The sequence below is a fragment of the Mytilus californianus genome, unplaced genomic scaffold (genome assembly GCF_021869535.1).
Source record: "Mytilus californianus isolate M0D057914Y unplaced genomic scaffold, xbMytCali1.0.p SCAF_1, whole genome shotgun sequence".
NCBI lineage: Eukaryota > Metazoa > Mollusca > Bivalvia > Mytilida > Mytilidae > Mytilus > Mytilus californianus.
Genome location: NW_026262581.1, coordinates 133,598,476 through 133,625,500, shown reverse-complemented (window position 1 = coordinate 133,625,500; position 27,025 = coordinate 133,598,476). Strand labels below are relative to the sequence as shown.

Below are 27,025 nucleotides of genomic sequence, written 5' to 3'. Positions count from 1 at the left end.
ATCTGCAATCTGATCGAAATACAGACCTTGTGTCCACCCTTTGGTTACAAGGATTATCAAGGCCCTTTTCTTCATTCTTCTATGATAGCTATTACATCAACCAATGAAATGTCTGTCTTTTGAGGGTGTGCATCATTACAACAAGACTAGGGGATCCAAAAAAAGTCTTACAGAGCATTGTCAATATCCTTGCAAGTGAAGTGTGGACATTGAATCTGTATCTCAATCAGATTGTTACATGTTTATAGGTAACATTATTATTCTTTAATTATAATTAATTAATTGTCAAAGATCTATAATAATAAATGCTATCATTCAAATGTGTATTGACAGTACTGTTTTTGAGTTAATGATAGTAAAAGAAAACTTAATGATTACATCCATGAGTTTATTTGTTTGCCTTAGTTCACATCCCTTCATCTGGCCAGCAAGGAAGATCAAATTCTTTGATTTTCTACACACTAAATTTTGTTACAAAATTGTGAGTCTTTAGTACATAAGTTTTGTTCACAACATACCTTTAACAACATATTTTTCTTGTTAACATCATAATCACTGTTTCAATCCTCTTTAATATTCATATAAAGTAATGCTTTCAACTCAAATACAATGTACATCTTCAAAAACAAGAGTAGATTAAGGGTAGATAACCTGAAATTCTATGTGAAACTATTAATAACCAAGACTGCCTGATAAAAAACTAATGCTCTTTTGGAAACTTATTAAATCTTTTATTCTAAGACTGAACATAAACTTAAAAGTGAATTAAGAAAAACTGGTATTCTAACAAATACCTTAGTAACCAAATTCTTAATTAACAATCTTTTCAGACAGTATACTTATTGAATTTGTCAATACTAGGAAAACCCCCCTTTTTATACAGCAACATGAACATCAATACAACCTAGTTTACTCAACATTTTCCCCTGAATAATAGCCCCTGAAAGTAGATGTATAAATATCAAATTTATATAGCAGATAATGTAACACTAAATGAAACTAATTCTCATAATAAATAATTATAAATAGTCTGTAATCCCATTGTTGTGTTTGTTCTCACCAATGAAATATAGCAATACGTTATTTTACTAATCACCAACCTGCCTTTTAGAGCTGTACACTTTAAGAAAATATTCAACCATTATTTCAAAGAGTTTTGGGCATTACAATGTACCTATACATTTTATTTGTCATAATTTGTACCCAGCTGATAAACATAATTATTTTTGCTTCACCTTATGAAGGCTTCATTGGAGCTACATCTGTCATTATTCTCTCTATTTCTCATTATTTCAAAGTGTTTTAACTTTATTTAATTTAATTTTTTTTTTTTTATTATGAATGACAACCTTTTCATATGTCATTGTATGTATAATATTGCAATACTTAATGAATATACAATGTCTTGCAATCAATTCAAGGCTCTTATTTTCTACAAGAAACAATAAATTAATTTGCATGCTCATCACATTCTTATAAACTGAGTTTTTTTTTTATTAAAAGTATAATTTCAAGTAAATGTACATAATACTCATTAAATAACAATCACTGGATTCAGCTTATTGTCTAATACAAAAAATACTGAGAAAATCTACCAAAAATAAAATGTACAAATGTACAAATGTATGGTAAATTCATTAGGACTAATTCTATACAGTACAATGTACAAAACATAATAACAGTTTAAAATAGTTTTTTTCAAATCGTAACTCTTGTCAATGTTGTTTTCCTTTTTTCCTATTGCAGCAATATAACAAATCTGATGCTAAATCAACTGGTCGATAATCAATTTCATAAGAGTTTTAGATAAAGGATGATTGTGAAAACAAACCACAAAGGAATCAAAGTCAATTCTTTAACTCTTATTTCAAATAATTTAAACATAAATTTTTAAAGGAATGATAGCTTTCCATTTCTACTTTTAGAATGTTTCAATTGTTTAGACGTAAAAACTTCAGTTTATGAGAAATTAGAGCTGTATTTTTAACACTAATTAACTTAAAACTAAAATTAAAATAAAAAATTATAAAATTGTACAAGAAAAATTTGGATAAGTGTATATGAATAACTAGAAATCAAATTTGTATGGTCGTTTTAAGGAAATCTAAATAAAAAAAAAACAAAAAAACAAAAACAAGAATTACCAACCCACAACAACAGTGAATTATCACATGTTTTACTTAGAAAGTCCATGGTATAAACCGTCAGAACTATGTACAGCACTATTTACAAAATAATTACATAACAATTCATGTAAATCAACAATCAATAACCCTTTGTACATGTAACATAGTTATTCAAAAATAAAGTAAAAACTGCATTCAAATTTTCAACTTTAAGATAACAATTACAACATGCAACCAGGAGTTCAAACACTTAATCATTCCTGCAATAAGTGTGTTCATTTATTTGGAAAATAAAATGCAAATGTGAGATGCCCAAAATTATATTAAAAAGCAGATTCTGAAAAATTCCTTTTTCAACTTTCATTTTTTTTTACAAATATATATTTTTAAATGCTTCTTTTTCATTTGTATTTCTGAAATTTTCTTCTATTTTTCATTAAATATCTTAAATATAAAGACTTATATGTAAGTGCACATTTAATATATTGCTTTTACTTTGTTGAAGAATTCTAGATCTGTACTCTATGGTTAATACTAAATGCAGACTTAGTAGTTGTAATTTTAGAATAAAGCCAGTAAAAGGTAATATTGCAATAATATATGCAAAAAATGGTCTCTATTAAATTTATTCATGATCTTTATTTGAGATTAAAAGCTTTAAATGTAGTATCACTGAACATACGTTTGGATTGATCCAACATGTCTAGATCTGCACTATCATGACTATATGATAAACAAAAATATTGGTGAATAACTGACCTGATATGAATAGTCTTTTTCTCGGCATAGACATAAGTAAAATCATAGATAATAAATTTAATCCTGAGTCATTTTTAGCTTACGTAGGTCAGTATGTAGTATTATTGGGAAAATTTCAACACTTTTCTTTAATGAACCTAACAATGAAAAGCTAGGTACCAAATGTACAGTACTGAGAATTTTGAGTTAGATAAACTAAAGGGCTGTTCCAGAATTAAATGTTTAGAGGGGAATCACTTTTGGTCCCCCCCCCCCCCCCCCCCCCCCCAATTTAATTGATCAATTCCTATAATTCTCCAGACTATCTTTCTTAAAAAAAATAACCATCCATCAAATTTTAATAGGAGTGCCTTTTAATCCCCCTCCCCATAAAATCAATTGACGAACAGCCCTAAACAATTACAGAAACAGATCATATAGTCTACTATTTCAATACCTGAATTTTCAATAATGTAAACAATTGAAGCATACAAAATATGTATATAAAAATAGCTGATCATATAACATCATTGTTAATATATATTCAGTAAAAAATATCATAAAGTCAATGAATCTTTCTTATTACTAAGAATTACTGCATCAAGGACATACTCGAGATTGTCTGTATTCTTGAAAAAATTCCTTTCAAATGTTATTTCTGGTAAGAGCCATCTTAATAGAAGACAAATTTTCTCTTTAAATGCTCGTAAACAAATCTTTGGTTTCTTACACAAAACGATGGCAGGATCATAGACTTCAACATAAGTTTCTTTTGGTTTGTCTTCTTGAGTCGGAGAGTTGCTGCCAAAATTGTCAGAGTTATTTAAAGGGAAATAAAAACTTTGAATTTCTTGGTCACATATCTCATCAAAAGAGCCATCTTTTTGTTCACAATGTGTTGGTGGAACTGATGATTCTATATTCATACCAAATAAGCTTTCAAATATATTGCGGTCGCTTGATTTAGCATTAGTTTTGTGCTCACTTTTTTTATCTTCATGACTAGAATTCAACACATTGTATTGCATTTCTGACTTTTCTTCCGCTTTAGAAGGAGTTGATTCATACTTAGAAAATAAATCAAATATATTAGCAGTTTGTTCAGTTTTAGCACTATTTGGACTAGTTTTTGATTTCGAAATTATGTCTTTCGATATTATATTTTTCTTCTGGTAAAGTATGCTACTTTTTCCCACATCTTCAGGAGAACTAACGTCATGGTCATTCACAATACCAGAATCAGCCTCAGACAAAATTCTCTCATGATTTTCGCCTTTTTCAATATCATCTTTATTTTTGTTTTTATTTCGGTTCTGAAATAAATCCTCATTGACATAACCTTCATTTTCTGATATATCTCCAGTCAAAAGGACTTGAGTCTGATGAGGATAAACTATCCCGTTCTCTACAGGAATAGCATAAACAATACCTTCATTACTACCTGGGAGGCACAACTTTGACAATAATTCAGGTTCAGCAGATTTATTCAATTGGTCTGATTGAGAACAAAGTAATATAGGTGGCGCTTCATCATCAGAGGATGGATTGTTCATTGAGTCTTGTGGACCTTGTTTTTCAGGGTCCAATATTGGTTTGGAAGGATCACAAATTGATACAACATATTCATTTGAATTGATCTGATCATATTTGAGATTCCCTTTTCTTTCAGATTTGAACTTTTTCTTACTTTTACCACTCCTGCTGACCTCAGATTTACTGTTCAAATTGTGTAAAAATTGCTGGTGTGCATTATGAAGAATAGAAATCATTTGATCAATACACTTGTCCACATCTTCACTATCTGGACTGGCGTAATTAAATATTTCATGAACACATTGTGGGAACAAAAGCCTACACACTTCCATCACTTTGTTTCGTAACGAGATGAGCTGAGTCATATCACGAATAAATCGCCTATGATCTCTCATCATGGAATGTGGTTTACGATATCTCACTAAGTCTTCTGATTTTCTTCTATGATGTCCAGATCCCATACAGCAAGGACACATACTCTGTCTTACTTTCCGAGATCGTTTTCTTCGTGGAGATTGTGATTTTGAGTCCTGCTCATTATCTCCTTCACTAGGTGTTGTTGCTGATGATATGAATGACATGAATTGTTGCTGCCATTTGACTTGGGCGATTTGTGTTGATGGCTGAGAATGTTTGACATTGGACCCAACATATTGCACTTTTTCATCCACAATTCCATTTTCAAATACTTCTGTTACTTTATTTGAAACTGAATTTGTGATTTCAGTTGATTTTATCTCACTACTATCATCCAAACTTTCCACATCAATGTACGTTTCACCGGCAGTATCATTTTCTGAACAGTTTTCACTAGTATAACCTTCTGAATTCATACATTTATCACTGTCATTGTTTTCAACAGTCCTAGATTTAACAGCTTCATGAACTTTTGACAATGAATTTTTCTCAGAAACATCTTCATTTTCTGAATCAGTGCCGTCTTCACTTGTTTCTCCTTCAGTTTTCATTTCAATGTCACAGCTAACTTGTACACTTCTTAGAACACATGTACATCTAACATTTGTGTTATTGTTTTGTTCAGAGTTTCCAAGTCTACATTTCTGACATTGAATTTTGTCATTTTTTCCACTTGTTTCAACCTTTGAGAATAGCTGTGAATCTGGAGGTGAACTGCAACTGGTACTACTATTAAATGGGCTGTTTCCATTATTACGAGTTCCAATCTCTGACATAGGAAAGTCTTTACACTCACCCAGATCTGGCAAGACTGCTGAATCAAATGAATGACTCTTACTTAAACCACTCTTTCTATCATTCAAAGTTGGCCATGAGTATCGGCTTCTACTTTTGATCTTCAGAACGTCACCTTTAACTGTTTTGTGCACTTTCTTCCGATGAGGTTTGTTTCTCCAGATCTTTCGTTTATACTTTCTTAAGAGTTTTTCAACAGCATAAGTATATGGTTTATTCTTAAATGCACGGATTTTCATGAATTCTTTGTTTCTTTCCTGCTCTGATTTCTTAAGGTGGGCCAAGAAAGAGCTATTGAAGTCTGTCATATTGTCACTTTCACAGCTAACCTGAAAATAAGATTACAATAATGAATTGTGATTTTGAGGTACTGGTTGAAAACTGTAATGATTGCTCCTTTCTTATTTCATACAACTTTTAATGCAAGTTCTTTTAAAAGCAACATTTTAAATACCTTTGACCATTCTAGTCACATTTTAACTCTAACGTCTTTGTTGTTTAATAAATTTGTCTTTTGGTCTGGCCGACAGTTGTCTCATTGTAAATCATACAACAACTCCTTACTTATATATTAAATGGAGTACATTTTTGTACAATATTTTGAATACCACCCATATACATTGCATTTCAAATTTTCTGACCATATTTTATTCTTGTGTCATGTGAAAATGTGATGAAACATAAAATACTTTTAAAGTTAAAAACTGTGTATTGTACCTGTTTTTTTTCTATCAAAATTCAAATTGCTAGAAAAGAATGAAAAAATATTAAACTTTAAACTTTCGTAAGGTGTTGATCTAATCACCTTACAATACAAATGGTATGGTCCGAAATATAAAATTCTTTGTTCTGATGTAACTTTTCAGATAGTTGTTGTTCTTTTCTTTAAGCATACAAACTTCATATATATATTATTATTGTTGAGCTCTTATAAATTTATCCATATATTTAAACAAAATTAATGCAGCTTTATAAATTAAAAATAAAATTAATAAATGTGGATAGTGTCCGCATGTGGACACAGATGATGCCCCCGCTTGCATATCATATAGTTATAAAGGGACATAACTGAAGAACGGTAAAAGTGACACTACCCAAATTTGAACTTGATCTGAGTTTTGTGGTAATAAGCATTGTGTGTAAGTCTCATAACATTTGGTTGAGGCTAACTTAAGTAGAGAACAGAAACTAAAAATTCAGCAATTTTTCTATTTGTAATGACGCATAACTCTAGAACGGTTGTGTATAAGTTTTACAACATTTGGTTGAGACAAACTAAAAAATTCAGCAATTTTTATGTTTATAATGGGACATAACTCTAGAATGGTAAAAGTGTTGCCACCTAATTTCGTACTTAATCTGTATTATGTAGTAATTAGCATTGTGTATAAGTTTCATAACATTTGGTTGAGGCAAACTCAAGTTAGAGAACTGAAACAAAAAAAATGTACTTGATCTTTACCGAGTTTTGTTGGAATGAATATTGTGTATAGGTTTCACAATGTTTGGCTGGGGAAAACTTCAGTTACAGAATGGAAACTAAAAAATTTTGCAATCTTTCTATTTATAAAGGGGCATAACTCAATAATGGTTAAAGTGACACTACCCAAATTCAACTTGATCTGTGTTTTATCAGTGGTAGTCAAAATTAAACATTGCATTGTATAAAGCATTGATTGTAGTTGATTCAACTATAATCATGGTCAAAGGAAGATAACTCCAATTTTAAAAATATATTATATAAACTTGATATTTAGAAGAAAATAAAAATTTTGCAATTTTTCCTTTTATAAAGGGGAATAACTCTAGATCGGTTAAAGTGACACCACCAAAATTCAAACTTGATCTGTGTTTTGTGGTAATAAGCATTGTGTATAAGTTTCATAACATTTGGTTGAGGCAAACTTAAGTTAGAGAACGGAAACTAAAAATTTTGCAATATTTCCTTTTATAAAGGGGCATAACTCTAGATCGGTTAAAGTGACGCCACCAAAATTCAAACTTGATCTGTGTTTTGTGGTAATAAGCATTGTGTATAAGTTTCATAACATTTGGTTGAGGCAAACTCAAGTTAGAGAACGGAAACCAATTTCGGGACGTACAGACGGACGTACGTACGTACGTACGTACAGACGGACAAGGGTAAAACTTAATGCCCCCTCCGGTACGGCGGGGGCATAAAAAGTAATGAAGACCAAAAAAATGTATGTGTTATGGGTTTCAAAACTGACCCTAATGTTTAATGGGGATTTCCTCAAAAACTTTCCACCAAAATATCAGTTGTTGTAACTCTTTACTTATTTCATAATTAAAAGTGACCAAATTGTGAAAAATAAATGGGGAATGTGTCCATGGGACACAGATGATGCCCCCACTTGCATATCATATAAAGTTATAAAGGGACATAACTGAAGAACGGTAAAAGTGAAGCTACCAAAATTTGTACTTGATCTGAGTTTTGAGGTAATAAGTACTGTGTATAAGTTTCATAACATTTGGTTGAGGCAAACTTAAGTTAAAGAACGGAAACGGAAAATTCAGCAATTTTTCTATTTGTAATGGGGAATAACTCTAGAACAATAAAAGTGACATCCCCAAAGTTCAAACTTGATCTGTATTTTGTGGTAATAAGCATTGTGTATAAGTTTCATAACATTTGGTTGAGGCTAACTTAAGTTGGAGAACGGAAACAGAAAATTCAGCAATTTTTCCATTTGTAAAGGGGCATAACTCTAGAATGGTTAAAGTGACACCCTCAATATGCATACTTGATCTGTGTTTTGTGGTAATAAGCATTGTGTATAAGTTTCATAACATTTGGTTGAGGCTAACTTAAGTAAGAGAAAGGAAACGAAAAATTCAGCAATTTTTCCATTTGTAAAGGGGCATAACTCTAGAACTGTATAAGTGACGCCACCAAAATTCAAACCTGATCTGTGTTTTGTGGTTATAAGCATTGTGTATAAGTTTCTTAACATTTGGTTGAGGCAAACTTAAGTTAGAGAACGGAAATGAATCAAAGCACTGTAAGCGCTGCAGGCAGTTAACCAAAAACCAAGGCAAACGTAATTATGAAAACTGTGGCAGTGTTGCTTCAAATTTTTTTTTCAGATTTGAAAGAACAAACATTAAACATTCGTATATTGTACATTTATGTTTATTTAATGAATTGATTATTAAGGCAAATTTATTAATATTTTATCAAGGTTTTCTAAAGCAACGCATATATCAATGTATATTTTTAATGGTGAGTCTGCAGTGGTACAAGTTCGCAATGATTGCAGGTGTTCTAGTTGGTAGTTAACGTTGGTACCAGTTGACTTTTAGTGGTACAAGTTGGCGTAATTGTATGAATGGACTTGCTTCCCTGGAAGGAACACTGAGTTTGGGTTCTACAGCACAAAAGTTATGAGACACAAATCAGACAAATGTTTACTACTACAGGGATCAAAGGTGAGGTCTGACTGCCCTGACCATAGTAAATGTAAATGACCCCCACCTTCACCCCAAGTCCGTGATATCACTCCATACCAAGTTTGGAATAAAATGACAGGTGATTATAAAAGAGGGACGAAAGATACCAGAGGGACAGTCAAACTCATAGATCGAAAACAAACTGACAACGCCATGGCCAAAAATAAAAAGACAAACAGACAAATAATAGTACAGATGACACAACATAGAAAACTGAAGACTAAGCAACACCAACCCCACCAAAAACTGGGGGTGATCTCAGGTTCTCCGGTCAAATAAAACAATTGGTCAAACATTCTTGGGCTTTACACTGCTTGAAAAATTTATATGTTTTCTTTAAAATGAGCCATAAATGAAAATTTTTATAGGCCCAGAAATAATTCAAAAAATAGTTAAAATTCAATTTACCTAGACTCATTTTTTGCATCAATAAAATTTTATAATAAACAAGAAATAATTGTAACAGGATGCTGTTACGAAGTCTCCCAAACAAAGCTCCCATAATTCGTCATTCCCATGGTCGCCTGACATTGGGCAAAGTCCAGTACACATTGGTTTGGTCTAGTAAAGTGATATGCATATGTCACATAATGTGACGCCTAGGAGATTGACCCTGTATATCATTCAAATTATTTTGAAATGACAAACAGGAATAAATATGGTTTAGGAGTGGGGACCGTTTACAAGTTCTCAAACAGGAGGGGGTGGGTTGACCCCAGGGACTCCCCCTATATTTCATTTGATTTGTTATATTGTCCCATACATGAATATATATGGTTTAGGAGTGGGGATTTCAACCGCTTACAAGTTCTCAAACAATAGGGGGTGGGGTGACCCCAGGGACTCCCCCTATATTTCATTTGATTTGTTATATTGTCCCATACATTAATTTATATGGTTTAGGGGTGGGGATCTCGACCGTTTCCAAGTTCTCAAACAAGAGGGGGTGGGGTGACCCCAGGGACTCCCCCTATATTTCATTTGATTTGTTATATTGTCCCATATATTAATATATATGGTTTAGGGGTGGGGATCTCGACCGTTTCCAAGTTCTCAAACAGGAGGGGGTGGGGTGACTCCAGGGACTCCCCCTATATTTCATTTAATTTGTTATATTGTCCCATACATGAATATATATGGTTAAGGGGGGGGATATCGACCGTTTACAAGTTCTGAAACAGAAGGGGGTGGGGTGACGCCAAAGATTCCCCCAAATTTTCATTTGATTTGTTTTATTGTCCCATACAAGTATATATATGGTTTAGGGGTGGGGATCGCGACCGTTTACAAGATAAAAGAACATTTTCAAATTGAAGGGGGGTGGGATGACCCCCAGGGACACACCCTATATTTTATTTGATTTGTTTCATTGTCCTGTTCTCATTACTGAAGACCACGCGTGTCTATCACTTACTGTTTTCGAGTATAAATAGTCATTTGAAAATAAAATCCCATAGGGTTCTACAGTAAACCCCTCCCTTCTTTAGGCCCCTCAAAATACCCCTAAATAGTTCCCAATGCACAAACGAAAGATTGATGGCTCCGCTAGACATGTTAGTCTTACATTTTATGAAACCCTAAGTTAACCTGACAAGGGGTCCGAGTTGTTTTCTTAGACGGTCCGACTTGTCTCTGGGACGAGTTATTCCGCATTTCTTAAAACATCGACCTGATTGGTCGACATTGATAACGTCGATTTCCGGTTTTTCATTCATAAAATAACAACAAGTTCAGTGATAAACGGAATAATTTAATAAAAGAAAGGAATTTAAATGTGCATACATTTAATTGAAATCAATTAAATAATCACAATCTTCTTAAACTAAAAGAATATCATGATTAAGAGTTCTTTCGCTTAATCGGACTTTATATCATCAGAATCAAACGAACTTACGTTTCGTGTAAGTTAAAATTACCGCCAACTTAGACTACATGTGTACTATATATAACTTTATTCCCTCTATCATAGAGATTTGGTGTACATGAACAATATTCCTACGCATTTTGCCATTTGGGAAATATAAACGACTTGTAATTACAGATTTTCGGCGATGAAATATTTCATACAATTGTTCTTTGCCATCTTAGCCAAAAGCACAGGGGATAATAAACTACGTACGGATTTCTATTGAGCACTATTTCCTATGTGCAACTTCAAATATTATGCGTCGTTCGACGATCATTTAAGGTTATTCTGGTCATATTTTTTGTATTCCAGAATTAAAAGAATGAAAAAAATGTCCAATTAGTTATAAATAACATATTAGCCTGCTAGATTACAACAATGGCACTTTTTTCAGCATTCGTTAGGAAGAACACAAATCTAGGGTGCTAGCATAAGGCAGCTTAACTGCCTAAAAATTCAGCAATTTTTCCATTTGCAAAGGGGCACAACTCTTGAAAGGTAGAAGTGACGCCACCCAACTTCAAACTTGATCTGTGTTTTGTGGTAATAATCATTGTGTATGAGTTTCATAACCTTTAGTTGAGGCAAACTAAAGTTAGAGAACGGAAACCAATTTCGGGACGTACGGACAAGGGTAAAACTTAATGCCCCCTCCGCTACGGCGGGGCCATAAAAAGTGTGGAAAACTGTTTTGCCTGACTGACGAATGGACAGACAGACAGACAGATGGATGGAATGCAAACCTAAAGTCCCCTTTGACTCCGTCGGTAGGGGACTAAAAATAAGGAGATGTGGTATGATTGCCAACTAGATATCATTGAGATGGGAGCCATCTCTGTGGGCCCCGCTGTGAATAATGTGTGGTAAAAAAATTGTATCTTTATCATTTTACATGGGATTGTCAACTGAAACCGAAGTTTATGACCTTGACCTTTGAACTAGGAAGTTGTACATACATTATGACACACCCTCTGGTGTTGGTTTATATACATGTCAAGCATAAACTTTGAAATCATAACGGTTCTCAAGATGTAGAGCGGACACAATCTTTACCATAGGACATGGGGTTGTCAACTAAAACCAAAGTTTTTGACCTAGGAAGTTGTTCATACATTATGACACACCCTCTGGTGTTGGTTAATATACATGTCAAGTATAAACTTTGAAATCATAACGGTTCTCTAGATATAGAGCGGACACAATTTGTTACGGACGGACAGACGGATCACTATAGGGCGTCCACCATTCGGCGGGGCCCTAATGAGACAACTATCCATCAAAGTTCAAATGAAGTGGATATAAGCAATTACAGGCAATTGTACGTATGCTGATTATCTGCCACCATTTATTAAAAATTTGATGTGTGACAGTGTCCAAGATTTTTGTTGACAATGCAAAACCAACCATAAATCTCAACAACAACAGATGCTACTTTGTACGACTCTATAGTGGTTAAATCCTTGACTTCAATAGTTTAGGAAATAAAAGAGGAATGTGTCTGAGAACACTAATCGCCACGCTCAAGCATTCTTATGATATGCTAGGATCTCCATGCCCTGTTTTAGGAAGGTGCAACGCCATCGTTAAATTATCTTCGCCATTGTACCCACCATTTTTAAATTACTGCACTATGATTGAAAAGAGTTGTCAAAATTTGTTTTCATTTTGCTAGCCATCGCCATTTTTGTTAGCAATTATAATCAATTGCATATCCCCTTTTCCTGATTACTGTTTTAAAGCCCTGAGGAATATCCGGCTTATGATTGCTAATCACTTGTACAGGTAGATTGACACACTCGACAGGAGTACTTGATCAAGAGAGAAGATTAATTGCATCATTTTATTACTTTTCAGCAAATGCGGACGAAAATTAAGATTAAAAAATAAAATTTAAATTCAATTATGAAGAATAAATGGAGAATGTGTCCCCATGGACACAGATGATGCCCACTCAAGAACAATAAAAGTGACGCTACCCAAATTTGTACTTGATCTTAGTTTTGTGGTAATAAGTATTGTGTATAGGTTTCATGTTTGGTTGGGGCAAACTTAAGTTACAGAAAGGAAACTAAAAATTTTGCATTTTTCGATTTATAAAGGGGCAAAACTCAATAATGGTTAAAGTGACACTACCCAAATTCAACTTGATCTGTTTTATCAGTGGAAGGCAAAATTAAACATTGCATTGTATAAAGCATTGATTGTAGTTGATTCAACTATAATCATGGACAAAGGAAGATAACTCCAATTTTAAATATTACTTGAACAATGACATCATTAATATTTTTAGAAAAAAAAAATGAAAATTTTATTTCCATTTGTAAAGGGGCATAACTCTATAACAGTAAAAGTGACACCACCAAAATTCAAACTTGATCTGTGTATTGTGGTAATAAGCATTGTGTATAAGTTTCATAACATTTGGTTGAGGCAAACTAGAGAACGGAAATGAAAAATTTTGCAACTTTTCCATTTATAAAGGGGCATAACTCTAGAACAGTTAAAGTGACGCCACCAAAATTCAAACTTGATCTGTGTTTTGTAGTAATAAGCATTGTGTATAAGTTTCATAACATTTGGTTGAGACAAACAAAAGTTAGAGAACGGAAACCAATTTTGGGACGTACTGACGGACGTATGGATGGTTGTACAGACGGAAAAGGGTAAAACTTAATGCCCCCTCCGCTTACGCAGGGGCATAAAAAAAAAACACATCCTTGCAGCATGTACAGTAATGTATCTTAAAATATTTATCCATTTACAAGTTACTATTATTTTGGATCTCTAATTTGTACCTGTTTTCAGATAGACATTTCAATGGACGTATCTGTATGCCTGTATCTTTTTATCTTCAAAACACTCTCTGAAATGATAATTCATATTGCAGTCATACATAACATAGATGTATATATTGAATAAAATTGCAAAATGATTCAATTTTATGTACAATGTAATATTTAGAATTGAGTTACACTTGCTCATTTAAAATAATCTTCAAAAGGAAAAAAAGAAACATGTCCATATCTATTCAACAGAATTATGATGATGGATGGCTGTTTAACATTCTTTGGCAAATTAAATGCATATTCAGGATGAAAACATGTTAGTAAGAAATGAATTTTAACCCTCTTTTGTACTAGACTGACAGTCTGAGACAGATTTTTGAACGCTTCAGTTCAGTCAGTAACAGTTCACACAAATTATTCATACTATGACTTTGCTCTTACTCCTTTACCCTGTTTACTTATCGAAAAGCAGCAAACATCAAGTTCCCAAAGTCTTTGGTTTGATTGAGTGGGATCGAACCTACCAACTTTAGTACTCAAGGCGAGGATGCTACCTCCAGACCACAGTGGTAGTTATCTTACATAAAATTGTGCAGGGATGATTTCAACCTTTTTCAACTGATGACCTATGAAGGCATTTGATAATTTTCATTGCGAAAACAAAATAGTGATTTAACATACTTATTAAAAATTTATCTTTGTACTATTGAAGTAATTTGAGCCATTATGATTATTACAATTTATTAGTGTGCAAAACCATGTTTTCTTTTTTTGTCATTTTGATTATACATGTAAGTAGTATTTATACTTTCAAATGTTTTAAAAGTTCCAATTATTGACAGTAATTCATGTTTAATTTACAGAGAGAAACAGCATCAACATAATTTAGCCCAAAACAAGAGGCTCTCAAGAGCCTGAATCTCTCACATGTAATTTTTTGCTTAAATCTTTCATCAATGATTATTTTTGCTTTTCAATATATATTAATGAGTGGCTTAAAAATGCCTTTTAAATGTTCTTTGTATCTGTCATTTTTCTTCAAAAGCAAATAAACTGCTTCGCTGAGCGCAGCTGGATACGCCCGCAGAGGTCCAACCCTGACCAGTTGGGGCAAAAATGGACACAATATTCAAGCTTGATACAGGTCTGAATTTGGATTGTAATTAAATATTTGACATATTATAGGTTTCTGAATAAATGTAGTCAAAGATCTTGAAATTGGTTATATGAATTGAATTTATATAAAGATTTCTTGCTGTTGTGCAATACACAGTGCTGTTGCGCAATACTTAGTAAATCTGTTGTCAGACTATAAACAAATAAAGTTCAATTTCTTCTCAATGTCATATTTGAAATTTATGAAAATCAATAGGGAGATTAAATCAATAGCTATGATTAATTCACCAAAGTTTCATGAGAACTGCTGAAAGCATTTTTGAGTTATTGTCCAAAAACTGGAAAATCCCCCCATTTTTAAAGAATAAAACCCCATAACTCAGAAATGTTGAATCTAAAATTTATAAAATTCTAAAGGGAGCTTACATCAACAGATATAAACAATTCACCAAAGTTTCATGAGAACTGCTGAAAGCATTTTTTAGTTATTGTCCGAAAACTGGAAAATCCCCCTTTTTTTATGAATAAAACCCAGTAACTCGGAAACGTTTAATCTAAAATTTATAAAAATCCTAAAGGGAGCTCATGTCAATAGATACATATAAACAATTCACCAAAATTTCTTGCAAGTTGGTGAAAGCATTCTTGAGTTATTGTCGGAAAACTGGAAAACCCCCCCTTTTTTAATGAATAAAACCCCAAAACTCGGAAACGGTAAATCTGAAATTTATAAAAAACGAAAGGGAGCTCACGTCAATAGATATAAACAATTCATCAAAGTTTCATGCATATTGGTTAAAGCTTTTTTGAGTTAATATCCGACATGTTGACGACGGAGGGACGTAAGCAAGCTATATGAACAAATTGTGAATAAAATGCTCCGCAGGGCGCAGCTTGATACGACCGCAGAGGTCGAAACCCTGAACAGTTGGGGCAAGTATGGACACAACATTCAAGCTTGATACAGCTCTGAATTTGGATTGTGATTAAATATTTGACACAGCATAGGTTTCTGACACAGAATGAATGTGGTCTAAGAACTTAAAAATTTTAAATTGGACATTCACCTATTATGGTCCAATATCCAAAATCTAAATACATGGTTAGATTCAGCATATCAAAGAACCCCAAGAATTCAATTTTTGATGAAATCAAACAAAGTTTAATTTTGGACCCTTTTGACCTCAATGTGGACAAAGTTGATAACGGGGCCCAAAAATCTAAATACATGGTTAGATTCAGCATATCAAAGAACCCCATATATTCAATTTTTGTTGAAATCAAACAAAGTTTAATTTTGGACCCTGATTTGGACCAACTTGAAAACTGGGCCCATAATCAACAAGAGTGCACACGCTGAAATGTCTCGCCTTCTTTACTAATCATTGATATTATGTTGATAGTCCTAAATATAAAGCTTTATTACAACTGTCACATAAACTTAACATTAACCAAGTAAACTAAACATTGACCAATGAACCATGAAATTGGGGTCAAGGTCAGATGAACCATGCTAGGCAGGCATATACAGCTAACAATTCTTCCATACTACAAATTTAGCTGACCTATTGCTTATAGTTTAAGAAAACAGACCAAAACACAAAAACTTAACACTAAGCAATGAACCTTGAAAATGAGGTCAAGGTCACATAAAACCTGCGTGACTGACATTTAGATCATAAAATATTTTCATACACCAAATATAGCTGAACTATTGCATATACATGTAGTATTAGAAAAACAGACCAAAACACAAAAACTTTAACTTTGACCACTGAACCATGAAAATGAGGTCAAGGTCAGATGACACCTGCCAGCTAGACATGTACACCTTACAATCATTCCATACACCAAATATAGTAGACCTATTGCATACAATACAGGAAAAACAGACCAAAACACAAAAACTTAACTATAACCACTGAACCATGAAAATGAGGTCAAGGTCAGATGACACCTGCCAGCTAGACATGTACACCTTACAATCATTCCATACACCAAATATAGTAGACCTATTGCATACAGTATAAGAAAAACAGACCAAAACACAAAAACTTAACTAATAACTGAACCATGAAAATGAGGTCAAGGTCAGATGACACTTGCCAGTTGGACATGTACACCTTACAGTCCTTCCATACACCGAATATATGAGACCTATTGCTTATAGTATATGAGATATGGACTTGACCACGAAAACTTAACCTTGTTCACTGATCAAATGAGGTCGAGGTCAAATGAAAACTGTATGACGGTCATCAGGACCTTGTTAGGTACGCACATACCAAATATAGTTATCCTATTACTTATAATAAGAGAGAATTTAACATTACAAAAAATCTTAACTTTTTTTTCAAGTAGTCACTGAACCATGAAAATGAGGTCAAGGACATTGGACATGTGACTGACTGAAACTTCGTAACATGAGGCATCCATATACAAAGTATGAAGCATCCAGCTCTTCCACCTTCTAAAATATAAAGCTTTTAAGAAGTTAGCTAACGCCGCCGCCGCCGCCGGATCACTATCCCTATGTCGAGCTTTCTGCGACAAAAGTCGCAGGCTTGACAAAAATCTAAATACATGTTTAGATTCAGCATATCAAAGAACACTAAAAATTCAATTTTTGTTAAAATCAAACTAAGTTTAATTTTGGACCCTTTGGACCTTAATGTAGACCAATTTGAAAACAGAACCAAAAATTAAGAATCTAAATACACGGTTAGATTCGGCATATCAAAGAACCCCAATAATTCAATTTTTGATGAAATCAAACAAAGTTAAATTTTGGACCCTTATGACCTCAATGTGGACCAATTTAAAAACAGGGCCCAAAATCCAAAAACTTAATACACGGTTATATTCAGCATATTAAAGAACCCCAAGAATTCAAGAATAAAACCCCATTGAAATTGATCAAGAAATAAGCAATTTATAAGAAGTATCTTCTTTTGCACAATACTGTGCAATTGAATATTTCTTGCTATTGCGCAATACTATACAATTGACAATTTCTTGCTATTGCACAATATTGTGCTATTGGATATTTCTTGCTATTGCGCAATACTGTGCAATTGAAGATTTCTTGCTATTGCGCAATACTGTGCAATTGAAGATTTCTTGCTATTGTGCAATACTGTGCAATTGAAAATTTCTTGCTATTGCACAATACTTATTATATAAAAATTTACACATCCTGTTTGGTGTGTATCTCCTACCATATCATTTTTATTTACTTTTAAATATAAATCAGAAATAACCAACTTAAAATGGAAAATTTTAAAAGAAAAAAAAAGAAAAAAAAGAAAAAAAAAGAAACCCCCCCCCCCCCCCAATTTTTTGAACCCCCTTATGATTCATCACCCCCAAACTCAATCCCAGCCTTCCCTTTGTGGTATGGTACCTTGCAGTACAATTTCAGAGAGATCCATACACTTGAACACAAGTTATTGTCTTGAAACTAGAAAAATGCTTATTTTTGGCCCCTTTTTGGCCCCCAATTCCTAAACGTTTCAGGCAATTACCCCCGAACTCAATTCCAGCTTTCCCTTTGTGATATGAAACCTTGTAGTACAATTTCAGAAATATCCAAACACTTACACACAAGTTATTGTCATGAAACTAGAAAAATGCTTGTTTTTTGCCCCTTTTTTGGCCCCTAATTCCTAAAATTTTGAGGCAATTACTCCCAAAATCAATTACAGCCTTCCCTTTGTGATATGGAACCTTGTGGTACAATGTCAGAGAGATCCATACACTTACACACAAGTTATTGTCTGAAAGTTACAAAAATGCTTATTTTTGGCCCCTAATTCCTTAACTGTTGGTACCATAACGCCCAAAATCAATCCCAACCTTCCTTTTGTGGTATTGAACCTTATGGTAAAATTTCATGGAGATCCATTGACTTAAACTTAAGTTAGAGTGCGAAAACCAATGTGTCTTCGGACGACGCCAGACGACGACGACGACGCCAACGTCATACCAATATACGACCAAAAAATTTTTAATTTTTGCGGTCGTATAAAAAATGTCTTTAAAGGACAATAACTCCTTAAGGGGTCAATTGACAATTTTGGTCAAAAAAAACTTATTTGTAGATCTTACTTTGCTGAACATTTCTGCTGTTTACAGTTTATCTTTATCCATAATAAAATTCAAGATAATAACCGAAAAACTGCAAAATTTCCTTAAAATCATCAATTCAGGGGCAATAACCTAAAAATCAGATATCCGACTAAAAACTGCATTTTACCCTATGTTCTATTTTAAGCCATGGCGGCCATGTTTTCTGAGGAAACAGAAAATAAAACACAAACTTTATTCTCGATAACCTAAGAATCATTCAGCTTAAGTTTGGTTTAATTTGGTTCAGTAGTTTCAGAGGAGAAGATGTTTGAAATAGTTTACACCGGACAGGCGACGACGACTGATGCCAAGTGATGGCAAAAGCTCACCTTTCCAAATGAAAAAGGGAAATGAGATCTGCAGCATTAAAAAAAGTCAGTTTCTGGTTACGACCTTAAAAAATAAGCAAATGAAACTATTTTATTTTTTTTTTGCAATCCAGTGTGCACTGTTAAATTTGATGAATTTCTGGAAGGTATTTGATCAATCTTGCCCAAGCCAATCACGGACTGTTCTATTTTCATGAATAGTATTTTTACTTTATACTATTCATATGGCTCATTTGCACTATGGAACATATGTTATAAATCACTGACTGCACATTGTGTAGATTGGTTTGTTCATTTAACAATTATATGGGACACTGGACCAATGTGACTGCATTAAATCACTAAATTATTTAAAAATATTTCACTATCTCTTGTTCTTATACAGGCATAGTTAATTGTAAACCCTATGGTAATTATTTCAAATACTAGGGCAAACCTCCCAACTTTTCATATCGCCATGGGGGATTTAAGCACAAGAGGAACTAATGATCCTCTTATATTATTGTAATAAGTGTTCTTTATCTACTACTTTATTGTTTGAATGAGTATATATATGCTTAAATACCCTTTTAACTCATTTGAATGCCTGTTTTATGGTGTTAAGTTTATAAAATAAAGAATTTTAAAATTCAGGTCAACACTTCTAATGGGGGATATTCCCAATAAATCGGGATAGTTGGCAGGTCTGCCTGCTAGGGGCAGAATCAACTTAAAATGTATGCCAGAATGTCTTGGAGCAGAACGACATGAAACATATTGTTGAAGCCAAATTCAAGTGAACCGCATTGTTGTTGAATACTAATACAGTCAACTCCACTTAATCGCATACCGCTTAATAGCATAATAGCTTAATATGCTTAGTTAAAACTGATGAGATTTTTGACCAGCAACGGCAATTTGGTAAGTATATTTTTCTTGAATGCATCATTATATTTGCTATTATTTCACATTCACTTTTGAGTTATTTAAATGAAGTTTTAAAACAGTTTTTTTCGTGTTTGTATGATGGAATTAGATTTTAAAATAAACCTCGATGTGTACACAGGTAGATGTCATAAAATGTCAAACAGGTAATTGTTGTAAAAACAGGACCACAGACTACACGAATGAATTTTATTTTTACAGGACATTCGGATTGGTAAACAACCTAGCTTTACCAGACCGAATGAAATTTTACCAGACCATTTTTTTTTTACATCTTAATGTATGTTATCCGACAAAATACAACAAACTTATGACTTCTTGTGGCCTACTCCTCTCCAAAATGCACAAAAACAAAATCATGTGATAAGAGTGTATATTTTGATGAAAGTTGTGCACAATTGCTTGAATGCATTTCAGTGATAAAGAAAAGTAATGTCACATGACATGAAAATTATTTGTAAACTAAAAATAATTTAGAGTTTCTATATAAAATATTTCCTGTTTCTTCTTTCTTTTTCATATATCTTTTGATTTTCAATTTTAGTGTTTATATTTCAGTGTTCCAGCTAGCATGAAATGGAGGGGCGCCGCGCCCCGCCCCCGAAATTTTGCGCCCCTCTGCCTTTTTTAAGCGCCCCTGCGCCCCTCTGTGCCCTTTTGAAAAAAGTTTAAACAACGATCTTTTTTCCTCATATTGTCGCCATTTTGTTGAGTTCTTTATACACACACTTCATTAAGACAACAGATTAAAATTGTTAACACTTGTTACCTGTATTATAATCACCTATTTGATAAGAGTCAATTACTTAATCAGGTGAAATTTACGACCCTGTCTAATCCCTTTGCCCTGAAGCACCAAACATCCAAGTTAAATGAATTGATTTTTTAACACCTGACGATGCAAAATAGAATTTATAAAATAAAAGTGAACGATGTTCATTTCTATTGTAATTGTTATTCATAAAATAACGTTCATTAAAAAAGAATCATTCCAATAGTATATTGTAAATCGTCAACACGCAAAATGCCGACGAAAAAAAGAAAAATTGACCAACTCGAGAAAATGACAAGAAGAAAATATCAAAGACATGCCAGTCTATTACATCTTTTTTATTCAAGAATAATGACCATCAAAGGTTAAAAAATAATTTAATTCTTTACCTTTATGAAAAATCGAGAAGAAGAAAGGTTTTTATCAGATATCGCAATTGTTCTTCTATTGTAAATTCCACCGATTACGGAGCACTCGAAAGTCCGATTTTTATAACATTTTTCTTAAATTGAAATCCGTTTTGACTAACTTTAATATTGATATTATGAGATACGCTCAACATGAAATATACGGATATGCATGTTGAATTGATAATAAACTTTCAAAGTCGAATTAATTTATTATTGTGCCGATTACGGAGCTCTCGAAAGTCCGATTTTTGTATCAATTTTCTTATTGAAATCCGTTTTGACAAAATTATTGATATTATTAGATACGCTCAACATGAAATTTACGGAGATGCTTGTTGAATTGATAATAAACTTTCAAAGTTGAATTAACAAACTTATTTGTTGAATCAATCTATTTCTCAAGATCGAAATAAAGACAATTGTCTCATTGGCACTCTTATTTAAATTCACAACCAAACCTACACAATTTTCAATGTATGTAATAGTATAGAGTATTTAACTTAGCTACATGCTTGCTAAAAATATGTCATTATGTGGTAATATTAAGTATTTGATTTTTTTCAGGAGAACGCGCTAAAGTGCCCTTTTTTAAAAACGCGCCCCTCTATTTTCAAATCCTAGCTGGAACACTGTATTTCATAGCTGTATTTTGTGTCCTGCTTAGTTTTTTTAAATTTATTTATTGTATTTGATCGGCAAACCCAGAATAAGCCTTATCCGTTCCCGGAATCTGATCCGGTATTGTCTACATTTCCGGTTGATGGCAGCCATTGTCTGTTTTTTTGTCATTCAGATATGTTTTTACTCGGATTTACACATTACTTGTTGGTGATTTTCGGCATAAAGCTAGCGGTTGAACAAAATAAACATTGCTGTAATGAATACTAAAGATAAAAATGAATTTTGAGATCGTTTGGGAATTTTGTTTGAATGCTTGAAAAATCCATGAAAAAAAAACAACACCGGACATTCAGACTGGAATTCAACAAAATTTTACCAGACCGATCCATTATTCACCGGATTTGTCCGACGGTCCGACGAATTTCGTGTAGTCTGGGACCATTCTTAATCAAAAAGTGGTATTTATTGATTGGATTTCAAACATTGTCCACAGATTACATTTGGGGTGAATTTTAAAAACAATAACGCTTGCTAATTAACTTTGAAAGACCATCCAATGTGTACTCTCGTAATTCGGCATGGGGTGATTTGCATTTATGTTAAACATTACAGGGCATTAATATATGGTTGAAGAATTTTATACGCCAATCATTTATTTTTATTGATTTTTGAAAAGAGCATTTACTTCTAATTATTATATTTTCTCACATTCAATACTCGTGTCCAGTAAATAACCCGTACATGCATGGCCCCTTTACCTGTTTCCTGCTTTGCATAACGAAACTAACGAGGTTAAAGAAACAGTGTTACATCACTGTGCAAGCGGTAAATACTGCATATCAAAGGCAGCAAATCTATTTTTAGAACAATTTGTTCTAATTTTGTATCCCAGGTAAAGGTGACATCGGTTGGCAAATAAACTAAAACAAAATGTGTTTATAAACTTTATTGAAAGAATATAAAATACAATAACAAGAATGACACTAGACATAAAACTTTTATTAGAATAATCAACATTCAATATGTTGTAAGTGGATAATGGCCGTTCATCTTTCTTCACAACTTCAGGGATTTCCTTTACTGATCTTTACTATCGATGTTATTTGACTCCATAATTTGGCATTTCGGATATAAGCAAACGCCGCTTAATTGCATAATTTTGTCTGACAAATAGGCTTTGCAATTAACCAGAATTGACTGTAGACCTGTCAGGTTCCTTCATGTACTTTATATCTAGTTAAAAAAGGTGGTATATGTACATGTGTTTGCCATATTATAATTCCTACACAGGAAGCAAGTTAACTCGTACCACTGCAAACTCGTACCACTTTGAAGTCGTATCATTCACAACTCATACCACTGCAAACTTGTTCCATTAAAAATACATTCTAGTGATTCCAAAGGTCAGTCAGCAGCCGTTTTCTAATTTTTTAGATCAAATATAATGTCCCATCTCAAGGGACGTACATTGACCATGTTGACAGCTGATTGCTTTATTTACATTGTCTCGAATGGTTAAACAAGGTTACATCCAATGAACGATCATGACCCAGTTTTTGTCAAATTGAAAAGTAAATATTGACTGTACCTTAAATCAGGAATGCATATATATCCTAACCAAATTATTAAAAGCAGTAAAATAGCAGTGCCAGGAAAAGAGTACCGTTACACTTGGTATATATAATTCCTTATTTACACACCATTTGAATGCATTTAAATAAATTGGTACGAGTATACAAATTAAAAATTCGTAAGGGTTCCGCGGAACCCAGTGTCTCGCCTACTTTTGCTGTTAATCACAGGCTCAACAAAAATGAGGAAAAAAATTAATAAAAATATTCCTCTCTATACTATCTTTTGATTGTAAGTAGCTTCTGTCCAAGTTTGGTAAAAATCCAGGAAATGTTTTAAAAACTTAAACTGCAGACTGTATGTAATGTTAACTGGAAAAAAAACTAAGTCCATTTATAAGTAAAACACGGAAAAAATGGAACAAAATTTCCTTCTAGATACTAGCTTTTAATCATAAACAAGCTTCTGTCCAAGTTTGGTACAAATCCAGGATAGTTTAAGAAAGTTGTTAAAATTTTAAAAACTTTAACCACAGAGTGAATGTAATGTTAACTGGCAGAAAAACTAAGTCCATTTATAAGTAAAATACGGAAAAAATGGAATTTTTTTTTTACCAAATTTACTTCTGGATACTATCTTATGATCATAAACAAGGTTCTTTCCAAGTTTGGTAGAAATCCAGGATAGTTTAAGAAAGTTATTAAAATTTCAAAAACTTTAACCACAGAGTGAATGTAATGTTAACTGGCAGAAAAACTAAGTCCATTTATAAGTAAAATACGGAAAAAATGAATTTTTTTTTTTACAAAATTTACTTCTGGATACTATCTTATGATCATAAACAAGCTTCTGTCCACGTTTGGTAGAAATCCAGGATAGTTTAAGAAAGTTATTAAAATTTCAAAAACTTTAACCACAGAGTGAATGTAATGTTAACTGGCAGAAAAACTAAGTCCATTTATAAGTAAAATACGGAAAAAATGAATTTTTTTTTTACAAAATTTACTTCTGGATACTATCTTATGATCATAAACAAGCTTCTGTCCACGTTTGGTAGAAATCCAGGATAGTTTAAGAAAGTTATTAAAATTTCAAAAACTTTAACCACAGAGTGAATATTTGTGGACGCCGCCGACGACAACGACGACGACGACGCCGACGGAATGTAGGATCGCTATGTCTCGCTTTTTCGACAAAAGTCGAAGGCTCGACAAAAATGGTATGAATTTACCGTGGTACGAGTTAGCAGTGGTACAAGTTTGTTTTCAGTGGTACGAGTTTGCAATGATACGAGATAGCTATAATTCCCTACACATATACCAGGAAGTTTTTCTTCAATATCAACAAAAATATATTGAATATGAAAGTTTTATATTCTAACGAGTACATTTCATATGCAAATTCTTTATTCACATGAATGTATAGACTTGCGTTATGTGTATTTTTGTATATGATGAAATCAACATGTGCACCTGGTTTGACAAAACAGAAAGCACTTTTTTGGAAATATCATACATCTTTATGCCAAACTCAGTGATTGGTTAGATTCAGTTGACAATAAATAAAATAATCAGGTAACATAAACTGGGCAATAATTGAGAACAATTACACATCGTATCACTTTGGGACTTTTTTTTTCGGCTTGCAAATAATGAAAACATAACAAACATGGCCGCTGGGATGTAAACATGCCAACTGTCAAACATTAAAAATAACGATCTGACACCACCCTGACACTGTCAACAGTTTAAAAGGTATGAAGAAGAAAGTGGGAAACACAGCTTGTTATTGAAATAATTGTCAAAACCAACAACGCATGCTGTCATCGAAATAAATGCAACATTTGTTGAATGTTATACTTACTACTTGATTATTCTGGCGCGAACTGCCATCTGGTGGCAAATCACAGTTCAACTTTCGACAACTCAAGGTCGCACTTGTTCAATTATATAAAATGGCAACAAGTGCCAGTACTCCTTATTCGTATGATTTGAGTAACGAAGAAGATGTAAAACATTACCTTAAAAATATAGAAATCGAGTATTCCTTTCATTGCTTTAGTGAAAAGAATCCTGACGGTAAGTTGACAAACTGGACAACATAAATTGTAGAACGGAATTGAGTAATTTGAGAAAGAAAATGGATACTGGTCGTTTTTCCGGATTTAAACATCTTCAACAGTGATGATAAAAGACTTTGTCATGCTCCAAAAATAGTGACAAGGTCTATTTTAACCATTTTTTTCTGCCCCATGATAGCCAATGACCCAATGACCAAAACCATTAAACTGATATTGTTTGAGCTGTATTTGGCAAACCTTTCAGAATTTTGGGTCATCAATGCTTTATTCAACGCTAACTAACTATTAATTTTATTTGACGTTTAAACTGCTTTGATTCGAGTGTCACTGATGAGTGTTTTTGTAGACAAAAGGCCTGTCTGGCATACAAAATTATAAGTACAAATGAGGTCTTTTTTTTACAGCGAATTACAGAAATTCTAATGAAGATAAGATAAGAAAAATTTATTTTAATTCGGCATAAGTTAAATATACAACACAAGCTCTAAGGACAGAATATAAAAACATATAGGTCAACTATATTTGGTGTATGGAAATATTTTACGATGTACATGTCAGTCTGGCATGTTTTATTTGACCTTGACATCATTTCAAGGTTCATTGCTAAATGTTAAGTTTTTGTGTTTTGGTCGGTTTTCCTTAAACTGTATGCAGTAGGTCAACTATATTTGGTGTATGGAAATATTTAATGATGTACATGTCAGTCTGGCAGGTTTTATTTGACCTTGACCTCGTTTTCATGGTTCATTGCTAAATGTTAAATTTTTGTGTTTTGGTCTGTTTTCCTAATACTGTATGCAGTAGGTCAACTATATTTGGTGTATGGAAATATTTAATGATGTACATGTCAGTCTGGCAGGTTTTATTTGACCTTGACCTCGTTTTCATGGTTCATTGCTTATGTTAAGTTTTTGTGTTTTGGTCTGTTTTTCTTACACTTTAAGCAATATTTGGTGTATGGAATGATTGTAAGGTGTATATGTCTGTCTGGCAGGTATCATCTGACCTTCACCTCATTTTCATGGTTGATTGGTCAATGTTCAGTTTTCCTGATTAACTTTTTTCTTAGATACCTTAAGCAATAGGTCAGCTATATTTGGAATGATTTTAATGTGTACATGTCTGTCTGGCAGGGTTCAAATGACCTTGACTTCATTTTCATGGTTCATTGGTCAATATAGAATTTCCATGCTTTGGTCTGTTTCTTTTATACTATAAGCAATAGGTCATCAATATTCTGTGTATGGAGGGATTGTATTAAAGGTGTACATGTATTTCCGGCTTGGTTTATCTGACCT

At 33.0% G+C, this 27,025-nt stretch overlaps 2 protein-coding genes across 2 annotated transcripts in view; one reads left to right on the top strand and one right to left on the bottom strand.

Annotated features, from left to right (window-relative positions):
• Positions 1 to 1,280: 1,280 nt before the first annotated feature.
• Positions 1,281 to 25,540, bottom strand: LOC127735155 (uncharacterized). Its single transcript, XM_052245257.1, has 3 exons — positions 25,511 to 25,540; positions 13,785 to 13,852; positions 1,281 to 5,938 (listed from the first exon to the last, which is right to left on the bottom strand). The coding sequence occupies exon 3, from the start codon at positions 5,915 to 5,917 to the stop codon at positions 3,422 to 3,424; it is 2,496 nt and encodes an 831-aa protein (XP_052101217.1). The 5' UTR covers positions 5,918 to 5,938; positions 13,785 to 13,852; positions 25,511 to 25,540; the 3' UTR covers positions 1,281 to 3,421.
• The window catches only part of LOC127735371 (cytochrome c oxidase assembly factor 7B-like), a 28,392-nt gene continuing 26,902 nt past the window's right edge, over positions 25,536 to 27,025 (top strand). Inside the window, exon 1 of the mRNA XM_052245533.1 lies at positions 25,536 to 25,725. Within this exon, the coding sequence (XP_052101493.1) occupies positions 25,602 to 25,725 (124 nt within the window). The 5' untranslated portion in view covers positions 25,536 to 25,601. The remainder of the gene's footprint in view (positions 25,726 to 27,025) is intronic.

Bases quoted from the DNA above. Each gene is read 5' to 3' on its own strand.
- LOC127735155 (XM_052245257.1), bottom strand. From the start codon at position 5,917: ATGACAGACTTCAATAGCTCTTTCTTGGCCCACCTTAAGAAATCAGAG.